This window comes from Aspergillus udagawae (assembly GCF_001078395.1).
Source record: "Aspergillus udagawae IFM 46973 DNA, scaffold_8, whole genome shotgun sequence".
In the NCBI taxonomy this organism is placed as follows: Eukaryota; Fungi; Ascomycota; class Eurotiomycetes; order Eurotiales; family Aspergillaceae; genus Aspergillus; species Aspergillus udagawae.
Window position 1 is genome coordinate 1,892,275 of NW_025091271.1, and position 21,834 is coordinate 1,914,108.

Sequence of the window (21,834 nt, forward strand, 5' to 3'; positions counted from 1 at the left end):
CTAGCAATCCAGAAAGACTCCCGACCTCGTTTCATCCCTCAACATGGATGTGTTGCGGATAGATATTATGTCGATTATACAGTGCCAGTGACTGATGCAGCCCGGTGGTTATCGGATGCTCACTACCGTCCAGTGCGACAAACACTAAAGGTACTAACCATATCAGTAGAGGGGACACAGTGACCGAATAGTTCTGGCAGTGTCCTCTACAGGAAGGATCCTCACATATTTTTCTTCTCTCGTATACGTCAACTACCTGCCCATACGGCTCATGCTGAGCGTCAGTCACAGTATGTACGTCTAAGAGAAAGGTTTGCAATATGACGATTGCATCTGACACATAAGTTCATTCCTCCAGCATCTACGGAAGTGCAGCCAGTTGAGCAAAATAATGTACTATGTAGATAATAAACTACTTCATGCGTGAGACCAAGGAAGCAATCATGAATGGTTATAATGGAAGCTTGGGCTGTATTCAAACAACTCCGTTCGTGGATCATAGATTGCTGTAACACCATGTATCGCTCTTTCTACTGCTTTGCCTCCAATAAAATAACAGTCACAAGCCGAGTGCCAAAAAGCAACTAGCAAATTGTAGAATGTTGCAACCGGTACCGTCACAGACCAATAGCTTTTGATGCAGAACAGCGGACATGATCCAGGAAAGACCGAACCACTGCTAAGGCTTGGATGTACGACAGTCGCGGATCACACAGACTGCGGTAGTTCGTCGTCAAATCCCGCTCGCAGTAAGTGTCCCAGGCGTCCACGCACTCTGTGACGAATTCGCCCGTCTGTTCAAGATGCAGGCCCCCCATGAACGACCCATGGGCTCGATGAATCTCGAAGGTGCGGATGACCTCCTGGACGATGGTCTCGACACAGCGGGTCTTGATCCCCGAGGGCGTGACTTTGGTATTGCCGTGACACGGGTCGCACATCCAGACGGGCGTGTGGCCTGCTTTCCGCACGGCGTGGATGAGCGGAGGCAGCACCGTCTCGACCTTATCAGCGCCCATCCGCGTGATAATTGTCACTCGACCATCTTGGGTATCGTGCCGTTCTTGGGGCTGTAGTATGATATCCAACAGGTCCACCAGTTCCTGTGGGCGCATGGTTGGTCCCACTTTGATCCCGATCGGGTTGCGGATCCCCCGGATATATTCGATGTGCGGACCATTGCGCTGGCGGGTGCGCTCGCCGATCCAGACGAACGTGGCAGACGTGTTATAGCGGCCGTGGGTGACAGCGCTCTCGTACGGCAAGTGTAGGGCTTCATGCGATGTGAAGATTGCCCCTTGTCCCGGTTCATCCAAGATATTCGCGCGGAAGAGGTCCTTTCCCGGCGAAGCGATGGCATCGGCTGACGGAGGAGTCAGCAGTGGCGGGCAGGCTTTCATCAGATCCAATGTCGCCCGGGAGTGGAAATATGCCTGCAGCAATCGGTTGGGATCGGGTGTGCGATCGTCTGGATGGAACCCGTTGACGTTTTCGCCCCGGAAGCTGTAGACCTGGGACCCATCGGCCAGGGTTTCGAAGGGACAGGATCGCGGTTTGGCATACTGGCCGGCGATTCTTCCCACCGTGATCACAGGCAGGCCCAGGGAGTCACTGATCAGCCGCGACTGTTCGTGAAGCAGCTGCACCTTCTGCTGCACGATCAGGGGCCGCACGTCCTGGAAGCTCTCTGCACAATCTCCACCCTGGATGATGAAGGCTTCCCCGCGAGCCGCTGCCGCAAAGTGTTTGCGAGCCAGTTCAATCTTGACCGGGCTGACCAGGGGCGGTAAGGAAGCGACGGTGCGCAAGACTTCCTCGAGTGCCAAGGGATCTTTGTATTCAATCTCCTGCGCAATCGCCGGACGCTTTCGCCAACTCTGGGGCGTCCAAGCATCCGATGAGCCCAATTCCACGTCGTTTTGGCTAGGCGGAAGCACCTTTCCTCCCAGCTGGAGTTCTGGGCTCAACGTGCTCAGTATCATTTTTCAAAAGAGGGACAAGACAAGAGACGTTGTGCCGATTTACTGCGGTTGATGATATGATATCAAGAACTTGATCACCGGTGCGTTGGATCGAAGGGCCTATCCAGGTTTCCAGCTCGATCCTGATACACCAAGAGCTTTCAGCAGTGGGATTAAGAGGTATGAAATTCTACGATACTACGTCCAGCTTCCCCGGCGCCTTCTCATAAGTCTCCGTATCTCGAATGGCAACACGCCCGCCCTACCTTCCTCCCCGGTGCCCCAATACGACTGAACCATAGCCACCCACCCTCCTTCCCTCATCTTTGCCAATGGCTGCCCTCCATCCAAGTCCTAGATTCCCACAGCGTCGTCCGATTCAATCCCAATCCTCTTTCTTCACGGAGTTCACAGTCGTTCCGTCGGTTTTCCGTGCATTACGAAACGCTCTGCCGTGCTCATCTGTTTCACTTGCTGGGGATCGAATCCTTCAGGCGCAACTAGCCCTATCAACACATGGGGTTTTAGAAGATGAAGAATACTTAGTGGCTTGATCGGCATGCAGATCCGTTCAGACACAGCGCCATCTCCGACGCTTGCTCCCCTTGCCAGGTCTTCATCATTCTTCTGGACCGGACCTTGGCACTTCTCAACACCACGCCGGAGCCAGCGCCAGTTTGATGGAACAGAGAACGGCGAATTAGAGGTGGTGAGCCCCACCAGAAGAGAAAGAGAATACCGGAGTTGCGTCTACTGCAAGCCTCGTCAAGGTAACCCTTGCCACGCATTGAATGGTATGAAGGGGAGGGGGGGGGTACTGCACGGCAACAGCTAGCACTATCGGGACCGTCACCAACTCCGGTGTTTGTGGGTCCATCAGGACTCTGCTTCGCCTCTTCACATGGCAGCCGTTGCGATGATAGGCATTGTGGGCTCTAGTGGAAGACTCCATTCCGTTTCCTTTCCCTATCACATTGCGGATATCCAAGGATATCCAGGGTGGAGATAGACTCTGCTGGTCCGATTGATGTCGAGGACCGGCCTCAACGACCACTCAACCCGTATTTAATCGCTTCCCGTTCATCACCTTGTTACTCAGAGTCAACACTAGAAGAACAGGAGTCACACCGAGGATACGGAGTCCACATCTACGATACCAACAGACTTCAACAGCTGTTACGAATCTCACTGTTGTCCAGGTATCCCACCTGCGAATTCATTCTACTGGCTTCGCGGCATTAACCATGATCTTTGAATCCAAACTTCCTCTACCCTCCGTGCCCAAGACCGATGTATTCAACTACATCTTCCACCAGGGCAGACGACCATATCCATGGAGTCGAGTGCTCTACCGCGTCGACCAGACCGGTGAAACCCTGACGCTGGCAGAGCTCGAGGAGAAAAGCCGACGCTTCGCTGATGCTCTTCGCTCGGAGTATGATATCATGCCGAAGGATGTCGTCGGCATTTTCGCAAAAGACAGGGTATGTTGGTTAATCTCTGCTTAGTGCCGCGCTTGCGGCTAATCCGCTTGGGAGCAGATCCAATACCCAATCGCCTATTTTGGCGCTTTGGCCGCCGGAGCTACGGTGGCCCTCATCCCTGTGCAGCAAGAGATGTCCGAAACGGACATTGCGACTCGACTAGTGCAATCGCAGGTGAAGCTGCTTATCACCGACAGTGACCTATTGCTCCTCGCCGAGGTGTCTACGAACTTGGCAGGCGCTGTTCGCCTAATCACGCTCGACGACAGCCCTAACCAGCTGTGGGCATCTCTGGAGCGTCTTCTTGCACGCGGCCGCCCTGACGCTGACCTCTTCCGGCTAGAATCGGAGGCCAGCGCAGAGGAGTATGATGCTTTTCTGAACCGCACGAGCGGATCCACGGGGAACGTCAAGTCCGTACTAACCAGCCATGCCCATTTCATTGCCACGATGGAAGGTACCATCGGCACGATACCGGACAATACTGACCCAGAACATGATGTCTGGCTCTCGCCCCTGTCGCTGGGATTTTTCATCAACGCCAAGCTCAACATGGGTCTCAACATCCTGCTGGGGATCCCCGTGGTACTCATGAACGGTCCCCTCGATGAGACGACCGTCGACGTGATCGGCCGGCACAAGATCAGCTTTCTCTTCATCACACCCCCCATTGCCGCCCGCCTGGCGCGGACTGACTTCAAAGCGTCCGGCGTCGACGTCAGTAGTGTCAAGTGGCTCCTCACGGCTGGCGCCCCCATGCACGAAAACCTGCGGCAGACGGTTTCCAACCAATTCGGGGGCGTTCACTTGGACCTCGAATGGGGCACCTCCGAGACCATGCTCATTGCAATCCAGCGCGACGATGACTCCCGCCGCAGTGGCTACAGTGGCACACTAGTGAACGGAATGCAAGCCAAAGTCGTTAGCACGGTCACCGGCCAGGAACTGGGGGTGGGCGAGCCCGGCGAGATTCTGGTGCGCAATCAGCTGTGTCGATTCAAGGGCTACAAGGACAACGAGGTTGCCAATCGCGACTTCGACTCCGAAGGCTGGTTCCACACGGGGGACTATGGGCACCTCGACGAGAATTGCAACGTCTTCATCATGGATCGGATCAAGGAGCTCCTCAAGGTCGGAGGCGGCTACGGAACGCACATCTCCGCTGCGGAGCTGGAGGCCGTGGTGTTTGAGCATCCCGCTGTGGCGAGTGTGGTGGTCGTGGGCATTCGCAATGACTTCACCCAGCTGGATGAGCCTACCGCGTTCGTGATCCTCAAGCCCGAGTATCATCAGAATCCCCAGCTCACCCACCAGTTGGAGCGGGACATTCTACACTTCGCCAACCAAAAGCTCACCGGGCTTCGGAAGCTGACGGGTGGTGTCCGGTGCCTCTCTCACTTTCCCACGACAGGATTCAAGATCAATCGGAGGCAACTCAAGCAGATGGGCCATGCGGCAGGGCAGGATGTGGCCAATGGCCTGTTTCCTTCCTCTGTGCCAAATTATGTGCAATCGGTTTGATACTACGGGAATTATGGGATACGACTCATGGACAATGTACCAGCGACCCCCTTGTTCTGTTCTGCATGATCATCACTCTTTTCTACTCCCTTTTGGTTGAAAGCAATGGATGAACAATAAATGTATACATTGTATAGGAATATCAATCACATTCTCTGATATATCTCTGTCATCATTATTCCTCTCCTGCGTTGCTTACAGGTTACCCAGGGACCGATTCTGATAGATAGAATAGTAGTAACTGACTCAAAATGCACATAGTCACCCATCGCCCTGGTTCTGATGTATACAGTTCTGCGTAGTAACTTCACCATGTGGACGCAATGGAGAATGACGGGACGTCTAGACCCTAGAGGGGGGCATAACTGCGTTACTTGGATTGCATTAATTAAAATCAAAATAAAAATAAAAAAAAACATCGCGTACTATGGCATGTAGGATTACATAGTCCACCATTACCTAACGTCGGAATGAGGGTTCTTCGCTTACGATCGATCTACCACTGGAGGGCGCCTCCTATGCTGCGATCAATTACAGGACCGTGCGCCGCGTCGACATAACGCCAATGGACCCCAAAATGACGTGTAAACATGAAGATTCTATTGATAGGCCTGTTAGTCTATCAATGATCCAGCGCCGGTGTTAAACGCCATAGTTTACCACACCCCACCAGGGTGCCACGACCGCCATGGGGCGCGCCAAAACCACTAGCTGCATACGAAGGATCCGGATGCATGTTCTTCGCTTCGACGCCATCGGAAGACCGTCTCATTTGGTTTACGGAGAATTGACTAGATGTTCGCTAGTGCTGACATCGGAGAATTGGTGCTAGCTGCGTTGATCACCATTTACGTTATCGGGTGTAGCGTTTCACGACCTCATTCTCCGAAGCGAGGACAGTTACGTCCGGAGTTGTTTGGATTTTTGGAGGCGCTTCAGATAACGACATCGTCACCCGGCAATCCCCCTGATGGTGGAAATGCATGGCGTATTGCAGATCATGCCGATCAACCATCCTGTTGCTTTCTGTCTCCCCGTAGCCCTGTTCATGTCCCGCTCAACGGATCCACCATATCCTCCCCCCCTCCCTCCCCGAAGAAAAGAAAGGACAGAGAAAGACCGCAGGTCGGAGTTGACCTCGGCAGGCAGAGGCTTCACAGATTCCGTATCTGTTGCGGAGCAAGATGGACCGGTCATCATGATTCCAGGTCCTACAAGGTCACGAAAAGAAGCAGCGAGCAACATATATATCCCAGATTTAGGCACCATGCCAGCACACACAGACAGACAGACAGAGAGACAGACAGACAGACAGGTTCGACCAGAGAATATCAACAAACTCAACAGTATCGCTGTACCGCATTGAGAAAAAATGGAGGCTCCTATTAGACCGACCGCGGCGCACCGTCCGGCCCCTGAAACCCAGATCAAAGACGAATTCAGTGGGACCGAAGGAGTCTACCTTCTCCCTCATCACCAGGAGGAGATCAAGCGGCTGCAGCGCCAACACTTCTTCATCAAAGCTGCCACTGACGACAAGCTGACCTCTGTCGAGCTGCCTAAAGGAGCCAGAGTGCTCGACTCTGGCTGCGCGGACGGTGAGTGTAACACACAACCCTTGCATTTTGTAAAACAAAACGACCATCATTGGTGCCCGCCCGCGCAAGAAACTAAAGGTAGCATCGACAGGCACATGGCTAGCGGATTTGGCTGGCACTGACAGGCCCGACCTGGATCTCTACGGAGTGGACTTGGGCAAGGCGCTGTTCCGGTCGGACCCTCGACTGAAACTGCGCGAGCATGATGTGCGCCAGCCCTTCCCCGAATCCTGGGGCTGGAAAAACAGTTTCGACCTGGTACACCAGCGGCTGTTGGTCTGGGGGATTCGAGAGGACGAGTGGGCGCGGGTCCTCGCTAATCTGGCCGAGGTCGTCCGGCCTGGTGGGGTCCTGCAGCTAGTGGAGGCGGAATGGGTCCTAAGCTCGTATTCTGACGAGCAGGTGCAGCAGAAGAAGCTTGCCAAGGTGCAGGAGTGGTCGACCAGTTCGTCCGGTATGGACGTGCACATCTGGAAAAAGTTTCCTGATCTCCTGCTTCCCCTCGGCTTTGTGGACATGAAGGTGGAAACGTTTGATCTGGGCTACGGTGCAACGTCGAAGAGACCCGAGGACCGCACGTGGACCGCCGAGCTCCTCCCCCAGTCCTTCCGCCATCTGGCTCGTAAGATCCCTGGTATGTACCATGCGCGAGGGCGGTCCCATTCCATCCATAGCCATCCTACTGACTGAGACGTCACAACTCTAGCCGAGGGCATTCCCGGCGTGGCCCGCACCCCCGACGAGTATCTCGCATGGCTGGACGAGCTGGTTGCGGAGATGAAACAGATCGGCTATACGCCCAAAGTCCGGTGGCTTACGGCACGCAAGATCTAAGGTTAAGGTTACTTAACCGGACCGAACCGTTGCAAGTGGAGCGTTAAAATCCTGAGGCAACGTTAGATAGACGCCTCTTTTAGCCCAGTGAATTCCGATGCGCGTTTGATTAGGTGAATCCAAGTTGTTTTTTGTTCTTGTTGTCATCACCACAATCAATTATTCTAGTCATTTCCATCAAGGTCGATAAAGGCCCCTTGTGTGATAAAATAGATTGCGCACCGCGTCGTCAGCACTAAGGTCGGGTGAAGAATGCAGACAGGGCTTTTAATTGGGAGATAATCTCGCCTCGCACGTAATCATTTTCGGGCTGGCCGTAATCGGGCGTGATTGGTTGCGACGGGGACTGATATCTGCTCCGACGAAGATCAGTCATGATAGATAGACAAGGAGGCGAGGTTACATTGGTCGTCTGTCATTAATAATAAGACGCCAACAGGACGAGCACGCCATACAAGGAGACTAGCCCCTGCGCCTTACCACACATGGGATGGCGCTGGTCATGCGCGCCTCAAACCTCATGCCTTCATCCTAATCCTGGTTTCTTCCGAATCCTGGTTTCATCCAGTCCTTCTGGCCATGCCTTCCTCCTTCCCTGTCTTACAGCGTAGGCTACAGACATAGAAGGATCGAGAAGACAATTATGTCGATCCCTATGGCTCGCTCCCTGTCACGAGTCTGTGAATGGATGCCACTTTGCACTTAAACCTGGCACTCCCACGCTTGCTTGTCATTTCCTATCTGGTATCCCCTTCGATGCGGCACTCCGACCATGCCAGGATCCGAGCCGCCCAACGAGGCTCACGTGTGCGACTCCTGTTTCAAGAGCTACCAACGACGTTTGTCTCCGCCGTTTGTCTTGTCCCCATCTCCTAGCATGCATCTGGTGCTGATATCTAGGCCGATGGATTCCAGGTGACCTCCTCTTGCGCCATCGACGACGGTGTCTGCGATCGGACAAGCCCACAATGCGCCGCAAGGCGTGTAATGCATGCGTGCAGGCCAAGACCAAATGCTGCTACACACAACCGACCTGCTCGCGCTGTGCCAAACGGGGCATCGTCTGCGAATACATGTCCATGGCCAAGACAGCAGCCACCATTGCCTCCGCCTATGCCGCCTCTTCTGCCTCTGCCTCTTCCTCTTCTCTCTCGGCCAAAGACCCTTCCCAGCCCGATGAGACCAGCATGAGCACGACCGACCTCCCGTTGCTGTGGAGCCGTCGGAGCCCGCTGGGCGATCCCGGCGCGGATAGCTTAGACTCATGGAGCTCCCAGAACTTCCTCTGGGCCCTGGATACAATCAATCTCCCGTCACTGCCCTCCTCATCGACCAGCATGGTCAACGAAGTTACTCTGGGCCCAACACCGGCGATCCCGACCAGACATCCGAGCTTCACCTTTCCGCTGACCTCGCCTTCATCACAACAGTCGTTTAATCCGCTGGTCGAGGAGACCCTTGCGCCGCCGGGTTCAGGGATTCCCGATCTGTCCACGCTGACCGGGCTCGGCTCACAGGATGCCAACGACTCGCCTCAGGCACCGTTGTCCAGTCCAGACGCACTGGGAGTGCGCCCAGCCAACTATGCGCGTCTGCTTCTACAGTACCCGAAACTCCTGCTTCAGGATGATTTCTACTGTCCATTTCTGCACCGCACCCTGTTCAATGAGGATATGCCAGATATGACGATTCTTCCGCACACATCCATGGCCATATGCTGCGGAAGTGCTTTGGGCAACAGAGATGGTGTGGGTTATATCAAGCGCGCCATGGATGCGCAACGGCAAAGCCTGATTGAGTCATATGTAAGCACCTTGGCCGTGGTTGAGAGACTACCTCCAGTGGACTGACAAAGAGACTGTCCAGCCTACCTACCACTGTCTGGAGCAGTGGGACGCTCTGCATGCAATGCTCCTCTATGAGATCCTTGAGATGGGCATGGCGCCCATCAACGAATCTGAGAGCTGGAAGCGAAAGCGGCGCACAAGAGGGCTGAAGTCGCCCTTCCTCTCCAAAATGACCCAGTGTTTCTCGCGGTCCTACCTCGAGTGTCATGACGCGGCACTCCTGCCTGACGCCGACACCAATAGCTCCTGGGTCAAATGGGCTGTCACTGAAACTGCCCGCCGCACCATGTTCCTTGCTAACATTGTCAACTTCTTCAGTAACCGCGATCTGGAGTCCGGGCGCCAATTGCCCTACTATGAGCCCCTCAACGACGAGCTCATCATGAATATGCCCCTGCCCTGCAATCAAGCGCTGTGGAGCGCCCGCACCGAAGACGAGTGGCGCAAGGCCACGCAAATGGCTAAGCAGCCATCCCCCACGGGCTCCCCAGGCACCTCCGACGCTTTTTCTACCTTTGGCGCTGCTGCCGCTAGTGCTGCTGGTCCCGCCGCGGGTCCGCACATCGCCGTTGGCGAGCAGCTCCCAAATCACCATCACCAACCCTCGCTCAAATCGCTTTTCTCCAAGTTCGCCAAGGACTATCTGCGGGCTAATTTCACCACGAATGCGGGGTTTGGTGACTCCAATGAGCTTCGGTCGTTTATCATTCTCTGTGCGCTGGAGCAATTTTCGTGAATATGTTGGATTGGCCGACAGAACCTGCGTCTTTGGTCATGGTGGGCATACAGACGGGGTCACATTTTGAGATGTACTGGGTTTGTAATGTAACGCTGACGATTTATGACGATTTACGCAGTTGCTTGTATGAATGCTCATGAGTGTACTTGTGGATATAGTTTAGTTCCTGCTCAGTTACCCATGGACAATTCAGCAATAAGATTGAAATGCGATTTTGCAATTTGTATCATACATTTCATCAACTGATCCAATAGCGAATCCCGACACGTCTCTCATCTCTTGCAAATACGTAGTATAGCTCGACCCGGCTGCAAACAGGGCTCAAGCCGACGCACTCGCAACAGCCGGCTGCGTCACAGTAGCTCGGCTCTCGGCGTTCTTCACGTTGTCCGTCAGGCTATGGCCGGCGACATGCAACTGCTTCACGCGCGCCTTGACATGCTCGCCCGCCACCACGGGTTCGAAGCGGGCTGGGTTCGTCGCCGACACCAGCGCATCCAGTGGCTTCACCAGCAGATCCAGGTTGAAGTGCCCGAAGAAGGCAATCGAGTAGCGATCCGGGACCTGGTCCGCGGACGAGCCGCTCCTCGTGGCCGGTGGCTCCACGACCCGGTGCATGGTGGATGGTAGAACACCGTTGAAGAATCGGGAGAGAAGATCGCCGACTATAGGCCGGGAATCAATCAGTATCTCATGTTTCCTCTCCTTGCAATTTGCAATGGGGAAATGGACAGCTCACCGTTCAGCACCGCACAATCGTCCTTACGAGGAACATACTCGTACTGGCCATTGTTGCGCAGCACCTGTAGACCCTCGCCTGAGTCATTAAACAACAGCGTCATACATCCATAGTCCGTGTGGGCCGCCGCGCGGACCCTCGTCCGGAACGACTCCGGCTCGGTGGCCGGATAATGCAAACAGGCAATGAAATGATTCTTCTCGTTGATGAACGGATGCAGCGTCTCGGCGGCCAGACCGACTTCCTCCGCGAGAGCGCTCAGAAGCTCGAGGATGACCCCGTGGCACGAGTCGAAGAACCGGACCAGATCCGTCCGCATGGCCTTCGAGTCGGCGTCGGACAGCCACTGATTGGGCTTCTCAGTGTCGTCATCACGATACATGCCGAAGAACTCCTTCAGGTCCGAGGTCTGGGGATTGTGGGCCAGCTTCTGCGGGTTGGAGTACCCCTGGCTTGGGCCACGGCCCTTGTCGAGCTTGCCGAGAATCTGCATCTTCTCCTCCAGCGGCTTGGCGAAGAAGCGCCGGGAATGCGCGAAGAGTTCGTCCACGGTGGCCTGGTTCACCCCAGGGTGCTTCAGGTATGCGAACCCGGTGTCGCGAAGGGCCGTGAAGAGTCGACGGCGCTCATCGATGGAGACGGGAGTGCGGTGGCCCGCTGCATCCTTTTCGCTGAGGGCTGTAAAGTCGATGACGGGCAGGTCAACGGTATCGTGGTTAACCATGGTGGGAGATTTGATGCTGTACAGTAGAGCGACTTAGGCCGGTTTCTTCGTTTCTTCACAGTGAACTCTGATGATTTCGACCGAGTTCATGACGAATCGAGGCCAGATATAGCTTCCATCACAGACCCCAGGAGGTTCACTCCACCACGTCAGAGAGCCCTCAAACCCGCGTCCTTCAGTCCGGTCCATCCATCATGCGCTCAAAACGTGCATTGCATTGTATGACTCGAAACAGTATCTTGGACAGCGGAATCTGTTTCTCTAGACATGTGTTGCGGCCGCCGGAGTTCGTGGTCGTCAAACGACCACGAACTCCGGCGGCGCGAGGACCACATCCAGTCTTCTCCGGACTCTGCGAGCAAAGGCGACGGAGGCACACAACACAATAAGGAGCAATTGGATACGCAATTTGTCAGCTTCCGCAACATGGCGGCGACGTTTTACCTAGTTTTGCCTTTGTCCGTTCCTCCAGTCGTTGGTATAACTACGCAGGGCAGGGCACGATGCGTCCGAGCCTCGGTGTCCTTCGAATCCTCCTCCTCCAGCTGGTCTTTGACAACAACATGATCAGAGCTGCCGCCATGAAAGCTACTGCAGACACCGTATTTCGCCTATCCGGTCTCGGTGCCGGAGGCGCAGGCCCTATCCTGGTCGGCCAGAGTATCCCCGTCCGGCCTGACGCCGGCGCGCACGACAAGGGCACCCCTCGCGAGGCCTGGGGCCTCAAGTCCGGTCTCTACACGCCCCGTCAACTAGTCGAAGGCTTTGCGCCACTTCTGGACACGGTTGTATTCCGGCTAGGCCCAGATCCACCAAACGCCAGACCAGCGCGGGCGCAACTGCTTGACAACCTAGCCGCTAATCTTGACATCAACACCCGAGAAGCCACTCTGCGCTTCCCCGACACTGATCTTGATGACTCCCGCCGAGAAATCGCTGAGCAGGCCAGACGTATTGGAAAGACGCTCGTCCAGTACGCGCGCAACCACACAGGCGGCCCATTCAATCCCGACCTCTACCTTCGCAGCCCCTGTGAGGGCCATCTGCTCATCCCGCCCAATGTCGACCTAATGTTTGGCCGTCGCAGTCAGTCGCATCTGATGCAGCTATTCAACGAGTACATGCACCAGATGGTCCTCCTGCGTGACGCCCTGCTGCCGTTCAAGAACTACGAGGATGTGATCATCCCTGTTGATGGTCGAGCCGCTAGAGGCATCCGGCATCTTGAGCCATCCCGGTCGGAGTTTCTCACCCACCTTCTGACCAAGGAGGTCACCCAATCGGCAATCGTCAAACATGCCCAGGCTCTCCTTGCTCCGGGCCTTCTGTCTCGTTCCGGCCTGACTTCGCCCAAGGCCAGCCCCGGCTACGGCTTCCAATATGCCCATGGCCTGGTCCTGCCCGCTTTCCTGGCCGGTGGGCCAACTCCGTTCCATCTTCTCCAGTATATCCCTGCCAAGCTGGTCGACGACGCATCCAAAGGTGTCATCTTCGACTACCGAATCCAGGACTACTATCTGGCGCCTCGCGTCGAGATCCCCGCCGGCACCGAGAAGCCTTCAGTGCTTCAGTCCCAGAGATACCCTGAGGCCAATGGCTGGGGCACACCAGCACTCAGCGTACAAAGCACCAGCATCGGAGTCGTCCCACCGACACCCGACTCGACCTCGTCATCCCAAGCGGTCCGGCAGCTCGAATTGCAGCTCCAGCTCGACAACGGCAAGTGCGTCTCCGTTGACCTGGGACAGGTTGCGCGTGGCCATCGCTACGCCTACCGGGCATCGAGTGCCAGTGAATCCGCGACATCATCCAACGGTATGCACGGCGCGACATCCACCGTGGTCCACGACGCCGCATCCGTCCTCCTGGAGACGGGGCACGAAGACGGCCTCGTTACAGCTCAAAATGGCGGTCTCCATGTGATTCCCGTGCAAGACCCGGTCGTTGCTCTGGCGCTTCTGGGGAAGATCTACCCGGAGAACGTGGTCCTTCTGCCGGAGTCGGAAGGCTTAGCGCAGGCGGAGAAAGCTGGGAAGGGACTGGAGCCGAAGTTTGTTCTTTGGGGCGGCGTTGAGCGTGGTGGTTTACGGGGAAAGTTTTAGTTGCATTGCTTCGTGTCACTGTTTATTGTAGATCTCGTTCTTAGTACAGTTGCCGTCTTTGACTCAGATATGTATTCAAAATGAAATCTGAAACCCAGTCTAAAAATCGAACACCCAAGCCTCGTTCGGGTCACGAGACACTATTCGGCGGACTCCCTCGACGAACCGTAAGTAGATCATCATCATTATTGCCATTATTTTCTCCTGAAACCTTTAACAGTCCTTACACGCACCGATGAAATGTATAGGCATACCATCATCATCTCTATGATGCTCAGACTCCGAAGATAGGTACATCATGTAAGCTTGCCCGGCTAAAGAGAGCTCAGTAAACTGAATCTCTAAGTCTGGATTATAAGTATCTTAATAGCCTCGGAGGTACGCTGCCCGCACTAACAGTAGGTACAGTAAACCATGGTTAATTAGACTGGCTGGCCCAATCCGCAAATCTAGGCCTAGAGACGGATATATTTTTATATCTATAGATAAAGAATGACTATATCTATTTATATAGTACATAAAATATTAGGTTTGCTGAGAGAAACTAGAGTTATAGTGGATTTTAGATTTTTGATGATGGTTAGGATAGTGGTGGTAAGATATATATATCTCTGCACCACTCTTCATATTAATCTTAGGGAGTGCCACTACTCCCCTATATAAGCTATTTTACCTTATATAATAGGTAATATATAATATTTATATAATAAATCATCATAGTATTAAATAAAATATATAGATATTTTAGTGGTGTGGCTAGAATACTAGAAAAATAGGTAGTAATCTGAATACTAGACGTCACCTGACTAGATAGTATGGGTAGAATGGGTATGAAGTCTCTGATTGCCTTCCTAGGACGACCACATTTCGGAAGATGGAAGATATACCGCGAGCAACTCGCCTTTACAGTTCCTTCCTTGACACTTGGGATTCGTCGTGCTCAATCAATGATTCACTCCTGACCCCAGTCCAGTTTCAATCGGTCATTGCTAATTCGGTACTCCCTCAGCATCTTCAGAACGTCTTCTACCCTAGTCGCCTGGGTGAGAATTCCCGCGTTTTCCTGACTCACTAAACCTTCCTCCACAGAGGCCCGCACCCACTGCAGGATTCCGTCCCAGTAACCATTGATGTTCAGCAAGACCACACCGGCCTTGTGAATCCCCAGCTGGTTCCAGGTGGTCATTTCCATAAGCTCCTCCATGGTACCAAAGCCCCCCGCTAGCGCGACAAAGCCTGAGCCGGGACCTCCCTCGAGGACCTTCTGAGCCATTAATCGCTTGCGGGTGTGCATGTCCGGAACAATGGTCACCAGGCCATAGTCCGACGCTTCGATCGAGTGCGACACAACGCGCTCCGCGGCCTTGCCTTGCCTGTTTGGACTGGAGTCCTTTGTCGTACCTCTTTGACGGTCGATATCTTTATAGCCCTCCTCAACCTCGACAAGTGCCTTAGGAATAATGCCATGGACAGCCTGTGGGCCAGATAATGATACTAGGGTTCTGGCCAGCTCACCCATGATACCCACGGTGCCACCGCCATAAACCAGCTGAACATTGTTCTTATGGAATTCATGCGCGAGAAGGCGAGCCGCTTCCAAGTGGTGGCCAGATTTATCGGCCAATGAACCGCAGCTGAGTATGAGTATTAGCTACGGCGGGACAAAGCTCAAGGGGATCGTGCGTATTTCGCTCAAGTTAACCTACAAAACGCAGATGACCGTTCGTCTTTCTTGTTGCGCCATGATAGAGTCAACTACGGAGTATGCAAGGATCGCAAGATATTGGCACACGCAAGGCTGAAGGAGATTTTCAGCGGGAAAGTAGACTATACTCAAAACGGAAGGATTGAGTGGGGATTCGGCGTATTCGTCGTATTCGTCCGTGTATTTTTGTAGAGCGCTAATCCCGAGGAGGCAACTGCCGAGAGAACAACTGCCGAGAGAACAACTGCCGAGGGACTAGCGTTTGTGCGATGAGACTAGACCAAACTAAGCAAAGAGAAAGAGTCATACATGCAACATGGTATTCTGTAGTGGCCTCAAATGTGATTGATTTCCTTACAAGACAAATCTCCGTTCATTTACTCTTCCCTACCGCTTGTCCCATGCGAAATAGCCTCATTTATAATTAAACTTTTAGTCACTCTGTACCCTGCTCTCATGGAACTGGATTCCCATCAACTTATAAGCGTCGACATCGCCCTTCGAAATGACCATGACACCAACGGCACCTTTATGTCATCGTTCACAACCGGAGATACCATCGAAGGGACCGTTTCCCTCTTGGCAGGCAAAGACGTACGTTTTGATAACATTGAGATATCTTTCATAGGTTAGCAGATGCTCTCGTGCGCACAGTATCCACGTAGCGAAGACAGTCACTCCTGACAGGTGGATCGACAGGACAAGAGACAACAAATCTACGCAGCAGCAACCCTAGCAAGGGATACCTTCAATTCCAAAATTTCGAGCAACAACTCGACGAGTCTGCTCTTCCAGACCCGCGCATCTTGAGAAAAAATCAAAAATATCAATTTCCTTTTGCCTTTACAGTCGTTGATTATCTGCCTGCCTCTTCCTGCCATCACCCCACCGTCAATTCTGTCGTGAGAACCGCTCACTTACAACCTCCCCCGACTTTTGGAGACGCCACTGTCTCTGGATTCGGAGGTAAACTGCGGGATGATTTTGCCCCTTCAACATGCCGAATCACGTATGCTATTCGAGTCAAGCTAAATCGCCTTGCTATTGTCTCTGGAAAGCAAGAAACCATCTTATCAAAGGAAAGGAAAGTGCGAATAAAGCCAGCAGTGGATGAGGCACCGCCTCTAGTAAATATGAGTACCTTCCATCAAGAGTACTCTTTGCATCATCGGGAGATCATTCGTGATCCTCGGTCCAAAGAAAGCCTTGGTGAGCTGGCCGTGACATTGGAGCAGCCAAAAAGCTTTCGACTTCCACTTCGGGACCCACATAGTCTGGTTAGCCAGGCTGTCCGATTCATGCTCTGCTATACACCAATAGATCCCAATACCGCCGTTCCACAGCTCAAATTCGTACGAGGGAAATTAACGAGCACCACCTTCTACAGCGCTACCTTTAATAATGACTTCCCGACAAAGAAAAGAGACTTCTTCGGCCGTCCTCTAAACTTCTGCGAGACGAAATTCCCGCCTTTTGAGTACACCATCCCCCAATTGGAGTGGAAGCAGGACGAAACAGGAATCTATAGTGCTATCCTGCTGGTACCAGTTGTACTCTCGCGAGAGAACTTTATTCCCACCTTTCATTCCTGTCTCATGTCGCGGATCTATAAGCTGAGTTTCTGGTTTGCTGTTCACAAGGCAAAACCATTTTCTTTGAGAACTCCGATACAAATCTCAGCTGAACGGGATGCTTCGGCATTGCCATCATACAACGCATCAGTAGGAGCGACTGAAGGACCCGGACGTCAATCAGGGTACCAGTCTCTTTGATACATGAAATATGAAAATATTCAGTCTGAACGATTGGATCGGTTCGATCGTGTTAGTTGCCAACAACCTAATGACCGCTGCCCCCGGTTATTGAGAAGATAGGCATTTTTCTTCTCCACTTAGGGCTAGCATACTGGATAAAGACACAAATTTGGTTTCTTCTCTGAAACTGTTACAACACTCTGATTTATGATTTATAAGCCCTCTGCAAACCATAAGCAACGTGTAAAAGTAAGCTCTCCCCTCAGATTACGCCCATTAGTCATTTCAAAGGCTTCATAATCACTAAAGACTTTAAAGGTCATGCCAGGATCAGGTTAGACAATTTTCTACGTCAACCGCAAGACGGCTGCGGTGTAGAGGTTATGGGGTTTTCTCTTGTTCGCGCAAGACTTTGCAAAGGGATTCACATGAAGACAAATCAGCAACTGCCTATATCCTCTATCATAAATCGCACAGAAATCCTGGGAGTGGAAGGGCAGATGAAATTCCAAATCCATGTTTTCCTGTTTGTTCTGCGCATGTCTGGGCCAACACATCTCCTGGTAAGCACCTACAGCAGGAGTTGTGATGGTGGTAGTTAGGATATAGCGCATGCAACACCATGGGGCCACAACTGATTCATTCACCCAACAAGCAATTCAGGCTTGCAAGTGCCGCGAGAAGGAAGCTTAGGTACAAAGCTAGGATTAGGTCCTCTAGGCTGGCGGACAGCACAAATGTAGCTAATGATTAAAGCCCGCAAGTAGCCAGAAAGTACAGGTTACTTGCATGGCTCTGTGGCCTCATACTGATGAGTTGATCTCTCATGTCCTAGAGTAAATCCAGATATCGCCATTGTATTCGGTTGGTGACAGAGCGGTACATCAGTAGGGATACCTTTACGACTATTCGTGTTCGTAGTTGTCTTCCTGCAGAGAAATCATGATTAGCAAATATACAGTGCCAAGGCTTGAGGAAATGCAATCTAGTTAAATGGGTCGACCCTCATAACTGGTGATCCTGCTATAGCGGTATTCAAGTCAGCGGAAAAAGCCTAGTAAATTGTCATCATTCAAAAGCCTTTTTATTAATAATAAAGCCAAATAAAGGCCCTTCACTGTTATCACTCTTTCTGCAAGCGCAACATGTAGTGGCCATTGCAAAAGACAACTAGCATTGGGGCGCTAGTTGGGTGCCAGGTAAAAATGGCATCAGCAGCTTGTGATGGGAGGGTTATCGCGTTACAAATCTACATACGCAGTGTCAATTCTGCGCCCAAGAGTCTGTGTCATTGATATATCATAGAATATGGAGTAGTGCCCTTCAACTACAAGCACTGATGTCATTCGCAGAATAGTACTGCTGGGAAGTTGATGACCCGAACGTCTGTGTGTTTAGATATACCTAATCAAGCTTTCTGAGTGTACAGAATCTTTCTCATGTCAGTCCGCCAGACACTGAAGAAAGCCTCTGTTGCCTGCTTCACCATGTCACCGTCACCGGATGCGCGAGCCATGAATCTTATGAGCCAGTCCTGCTTTGCAGTGCTGACGTCGCTGGCGATGCGCAGCTTGTTCTGCGACGAGGAAGGATCGACGAACATCTGGAATGCGCGGCGTCGTTCATCGGTGTACGTGTCGAGGACGCCGATGGGCTTCCCTTCGTGGATAATGAGCTCCAAAGCGTCCGCTAGAGCATCGGCATCGAGAATACCCGTGGTGAGGCCCATGGCCCCCATAGGCTAGAGGAAGTGTGGTGTTAGCCTAGGTCTGGGAAATGGCTCGTTTTTTATGGGAAGCTGATCATACATTGTTGAGATGGGCGGCATCCCCAACTAAAACACAGCGTCCACTGTTCAACGTAGTAGCGCAAAGTTGGTGCACCCGATACGGAGATGCTCTCACCACCGTTGCTGTATCGAGTTGGTGGCCCGGGACAACGTTGGACAGAAGGCTCCTGATGGATTTCTCCGCAACCACCTGGTCGTCTCCTCGCTGATCGCTAGGATCGAGCGCCACCGTGCATCTCCACAGGGTTTCTTTCTCGCGCTGGGGTTTCTCTAGCGGCGTAACAAGCCCCCAATTGACGGGATCAACAAAAAGCGAACTCGGGTAATTATCATCAAACTCGGCATCTTTTATCAAGATATCGATGGCCACCAGACGCTCCGGCCAGCTATGGCCCTTGTAATGAATGCCAAGTAGCTTCCGGGTCGTCGACCTCCCTCCGTCCGCACCCACGAGGAATGAAGCATGGAAGGTGGTTTCGTGACTCCCATCTGCCCGAATGACCGTAGCAGTCACCGAGTCCGCATCTTGCTGAATGCCTTTGAGCTGCAGGCCAAAATGAACTTTGACCAATCCAGTCTCGACCGCTTTTTTGTAGAAAAGACCGGCCAGTTTTGACTGTTGGAGGTTCACCACTCCATGGTCCCAGTCATTTGTGCCCACTATTGGTAGACAAGCAAGCATCTCGCCTAGTCTTTTCCCTCCGTTGCCGTCGTCAGCCAGTGGGCCCCTCCAGCAGAGACCGCTGGTTGTAAAGCCGGTAGATTTGATATCGTCCAGAACATTGGCTTTTTGGAGCGCGTGCAGAGCTGCCGCATAATAGGAACACGCCCGAGGGGCATCGCCGAGACCTTCCTCCTTTTCAACGATGTCGACTTTGATACCACTCTGGGCCAGTCTCAATGCTGTCAGGAGCCCGACGGGCCCTGCTCCGATGATGACAACCGTGGAAGAATGAGAGTTTCCTTCATTCTCAGTGACCGAGAGCATTGTTGTAAGTCGTATTGTCAATGGACGACCAAGAAGGGGGTATAAAACCAAGCTAAATCGGTATAGAGATGCGAACAAGGGAATACTGGAGTACATTGGACAGACAACCTGCTATTTAAAGAATTGCTCAGCCGGGCTTGATAACTTCCCTGTAGTTAGTTGACTAATATTTATGCCAAAACAAAAGCAAACAAGCGCGAGACTCATACACTTCCGTCGGCCTCTGCCCGGAATGGTGACAAAAAGCGCAACCCACCGGAACAACGTATCGACTGGTTTGCCTAGGTTGACTAGGTTGACTTGAACAATTTCCCATTCTAACGAGATCTGCAGTTGATCCCTTCCTACCCGGCAATATTCAATTCTTATCCAGGTGTTCGGCCCGAGATTATGCACTGGATTGCTGGTTGAATGCGACATTGCAGCTCCGAGATATCGTTATTACCCCACAATATCCGAGACAATCGGGGATCCGTACCACATTAGCCGAGAGCCAAACCAGATCATTCACGAGACCATATAGAAAGGCGAAATAGCTCAGGGGGTCCTTTTTCACCAGGTATTTACTTTAATTCACTGATCATAGTGTTCCCAGCCTTCACAGTGGCCCAATCCGCTGCTAACACTATCATGGACGTACCGATCGTCATGACCACAAAAGATTTTGTATACAAGACCGTCGAGGGCCTTGACGTCGCAGCGACTGTGTACTGGCCTCAGACTGGATTGGACAACAGAAACACGAAACTACCGATAGGTAAGATAGTCCACCCATGCTTGAATTGGAAGAACCAAGTTGTACTAACTGTATATCAAAACAGCAATTGGATTTCATGCGGGCGGCTTCACTATCGGATCCAGGTTTCTCTTCAATCCCGAAGAGGTAAAGCTTCTCCTCGACCTCGGGTTCGTTGTTGTGTTGGCGGATTACCGTCTCTGTCCACATGTCACCCTCTATGACGGTCCTATCCAGGATGCGAGGGATGCATTTCGTTGGACGAAGACAACGCTTCCCGATCTAATTCGCAATGAAGTAGGAATCACACTGGATCCAAGTCGTGTTGTCGCTTTTGGTCAATCTTCCGGTGGGACTTTGGCTTTACACCTGGTGGGTTTAACCACATTGTCCCAATCTCTCCTCTTCAAGCCACCACGGGCATGAGGAAAGAAAAAAGCTCACGTTCTTGCCTCGTTCTCACAGGGAAGCCTAACTGACCCCCCGAAAGCGATTGCAGCATTCTACGCAGCCGCCTACTTCTCCGACGACACCTGGAGCCAGCCGACCCCCGGCTCGGAAATGATGCCTCCAATTGATCAGTCTTTGGCACAGCGTGTTTTCAGCGAGCCACCCCGTTCCATGACCGTTATCTCACCGGAGCAGTTTATCGTACCGGGCACCATGCCTATGCCCGATCTTTCCAGGCCTCGAGACGCCTGGATGGCTCTAGCTTTCAAGGAAGGGAAGCATCTGGAGCGCTGTGTTCACGACGGCGACCTTGCGCGTGTGGACCCAGCGACCTTCTTCTCGTCTGCATTCCCTCCGACGATCCTCCTGACTGGGACGAAGGATACGTTTATTGACCCTCGGTTCTCGCGGCGCGCGCATGAGCATCTGACGGGACTGGGGGTGGAGACGAAGCTGATTTTGGCGGAAGGAGGGCAACACGGGTTTGATTTTGGGCTAGGAAGGGATGAGGCCCAGTTTAAGGAGAGTGTCCTTCCAGGCTACGAGTTTTTGGCCGAACACGTTTAGGTGACCTAGGCATATAGTGCTACCGGATAGCCAACCCACTTAGCGACAGGCAGACTTGGACGATAACAGTAGATTGAATATAGAGTACTCGGTATATAAAACCTGGACAGTCAGGAAAGGATGAAATGAGCATACCACTTTCCATATCAGCACCTTGCCTCTAGAATGGGCTAGAGTGACTTTGAGATTACATAGATATTACTAGGCCCCCAAAAGGTAGCCTAAACTATGGGCAGGTGCCCGTGCTCTTCTTATACAGCTCTGTTGCAGTATTAGGATAGTCTTCTTCATCATCT

At 52.6% G+C, this 21,834-nt stretch overlaps 9 protein-coding genes across 9 annotated transcripts; 5 read left to right on the forward strand and 4 right to left on the reverse strand.

The window, feature by feature from the left end:
• Nucleotides 1–617: 617 nt before the first annotated feature.
• Aud_010129 (class II DAHP synthetase family protein) lies at nt 618–1,982 on the reverse strand (the record flags this gene model as incomplete). Its single annotated transcript, XM_043294972.1, has 1 exon — nt 618–1,982. One exon carries the CDS (start codon nt 1,980–1,982, stop codon nt 618–620), a length of 1,365 nt encoding a protein of 454 aa, XP_043150907.1.
• A 1,223-nt stretch (nt 1,983–3,205) lies between these two features.
• On the forward strand, nt 3,206–4,966 carry Aud_010130 (AMP-binding enzyme domain protein; the record flags this gene model as incomplete). The annotated part of the gene is made up of 2 exons (XM_043294973.1): nt 3,206–3,445; nt 3,503–4,966. The coding sequence occupies 2 exons, from the start codon at nt 3,206–3,208 to the stop codon at nt 4,964–4,966; spliced, it is 1,704 nt and encodes a 567-aa protein (XP_043150908.1).
• A 1,372-nt stretch (nt 4,967–6,338) lies between these two features.
• Nucleotides 6,339–7,398, forward strand: Aud_010131 (class I SAM-dependent methyltransferase; the record flags this gene model as incomplete). The annotated part of the gene is made up of 3 exons (XM_043294974.1): nt 6,339–6,564; nt 6,656–7,198; nt 7,271–7,398. The coding sequence occupies 3 exons, from the start codon at nt 6,339–6,341 to the stop codon at nt 7,396–7,398; spliced, it is 897 nt and encodes a 298-aa protein (XP_043150909.1).
• A 772-nt stretch (nt 7,399–8,170) lies between these two features.
• Aud_010132 (Zn(II)2Cys6 transcription factor domain-containing protein) lies at nt 8,171–9,981 on the forward strand (the record flags this gene model as incomplete). Its single annotated transcript, XM_043294975.1, has 3 exons — nt 8,171–8,237; nt 8,299–9,203; nt 9,241–9,981. The coding sequence occupies 3 exons, from the start codon at nt 8,171–8,173 to the stop codon at nt 9,979–9,981; spliced, it is 1,713 nt and encodes a 570-aa protein (XP_043150910.1).
• A 324-nt stretch (nt 9,982–10,305) lies between these two features.
• Aud_010133 (isopenicillin N synthase family dioxygenase) lies at nt 10,306–11,447 on the reverse strand (the record flags this gene model as incomplete). The annotated part of the gene is made up of 2 exons (XM_043294976.1): nt 10,306–10,649; nt 10,724–11,447. The coding sequence occupies 2 exons, from the start codon at nt 11,445–11,447 to the stop codon at nt 10,306–10,308; spliced, it is 1,068 nt and encodes a 355-aa protein (XP_043150911.1).
• Nucleotides 11,448–11,950: 503 nt separating this feature from the next.
• Nucleotides 11,951–13,549, forward strand: Aud_010134 (uncharacterized protein; the record flags this gene model as incomplete). The annotated part of the gene is made up of 1 exon (XM_043294977.1): nt 11,951–13,549. The coding sequence occupies one exon, from the start codon at nt 11,951–11,953 to the stop codon at nt 13,547–13,549; it is 1,599 nt and encodes a 532-aa protein (XP_043150912.1).
• A 952-nt stretch (nt 13,550–14,501) lies between these two features.
• Aud_010135 (LOG family protein) lies at nt 14,502–15,293 on the reverse strand (the record flags this gene model as incomplete). Its single annotated transcript, XM_043294978.1, has 2 exons — nt 14,502–15,183; nt 15,256–15,293. The coding sequence occupies 2 exons, from the start codon at nt 15,291–15,293 to the stop codon at nt 14,502–14,504; spliced, it is 720 nt and encodes a 239-aa protein (XP_043150913.1).
• Nucleotides 15,294–18,416: 3,123 nt separating this feature from the next.
• On the reverse strand, nt 18,417–19,785 carry Aud_010136 (uncharacterized protein; the record flags this gene model as incomplete). The annotated part of the gene is made up of 2 exons (XM_043294979.1): nt 18,417–18,749; nt 18,817–19,785. The coding sequence occupies 2 exons, from the start codon at nt 19,783–19,785 to the stop codon at nt 18,417–18,419; spliced, it is 1,302 nt and encodes a 433-aa protein (XP_043150914.1).
• A 630-nt stretch (nt 19,786–20,415) lies between these two features.
• Aud_010137 (alpha/beta hydrolase) lies at nt 20,416–21,538 on the forward strand (the record flags this gene model as incomplete). Its single annotated transcript, XM_043294980.1, has 3 exons — nt 20,416–20,542; nt 20,607–20,893; nt 20,987–21,538. The coding sequence occupies 3 exons, from the start codon at nt 20,416–20,418 to the stop codon at nt 21,536–21,538; spliced, it is 966 nt and encodes a 321-aa protein (XP_043150915.1).
• Nucleotides 21,539–21,834: the final 296 nt, after the last annotated feature.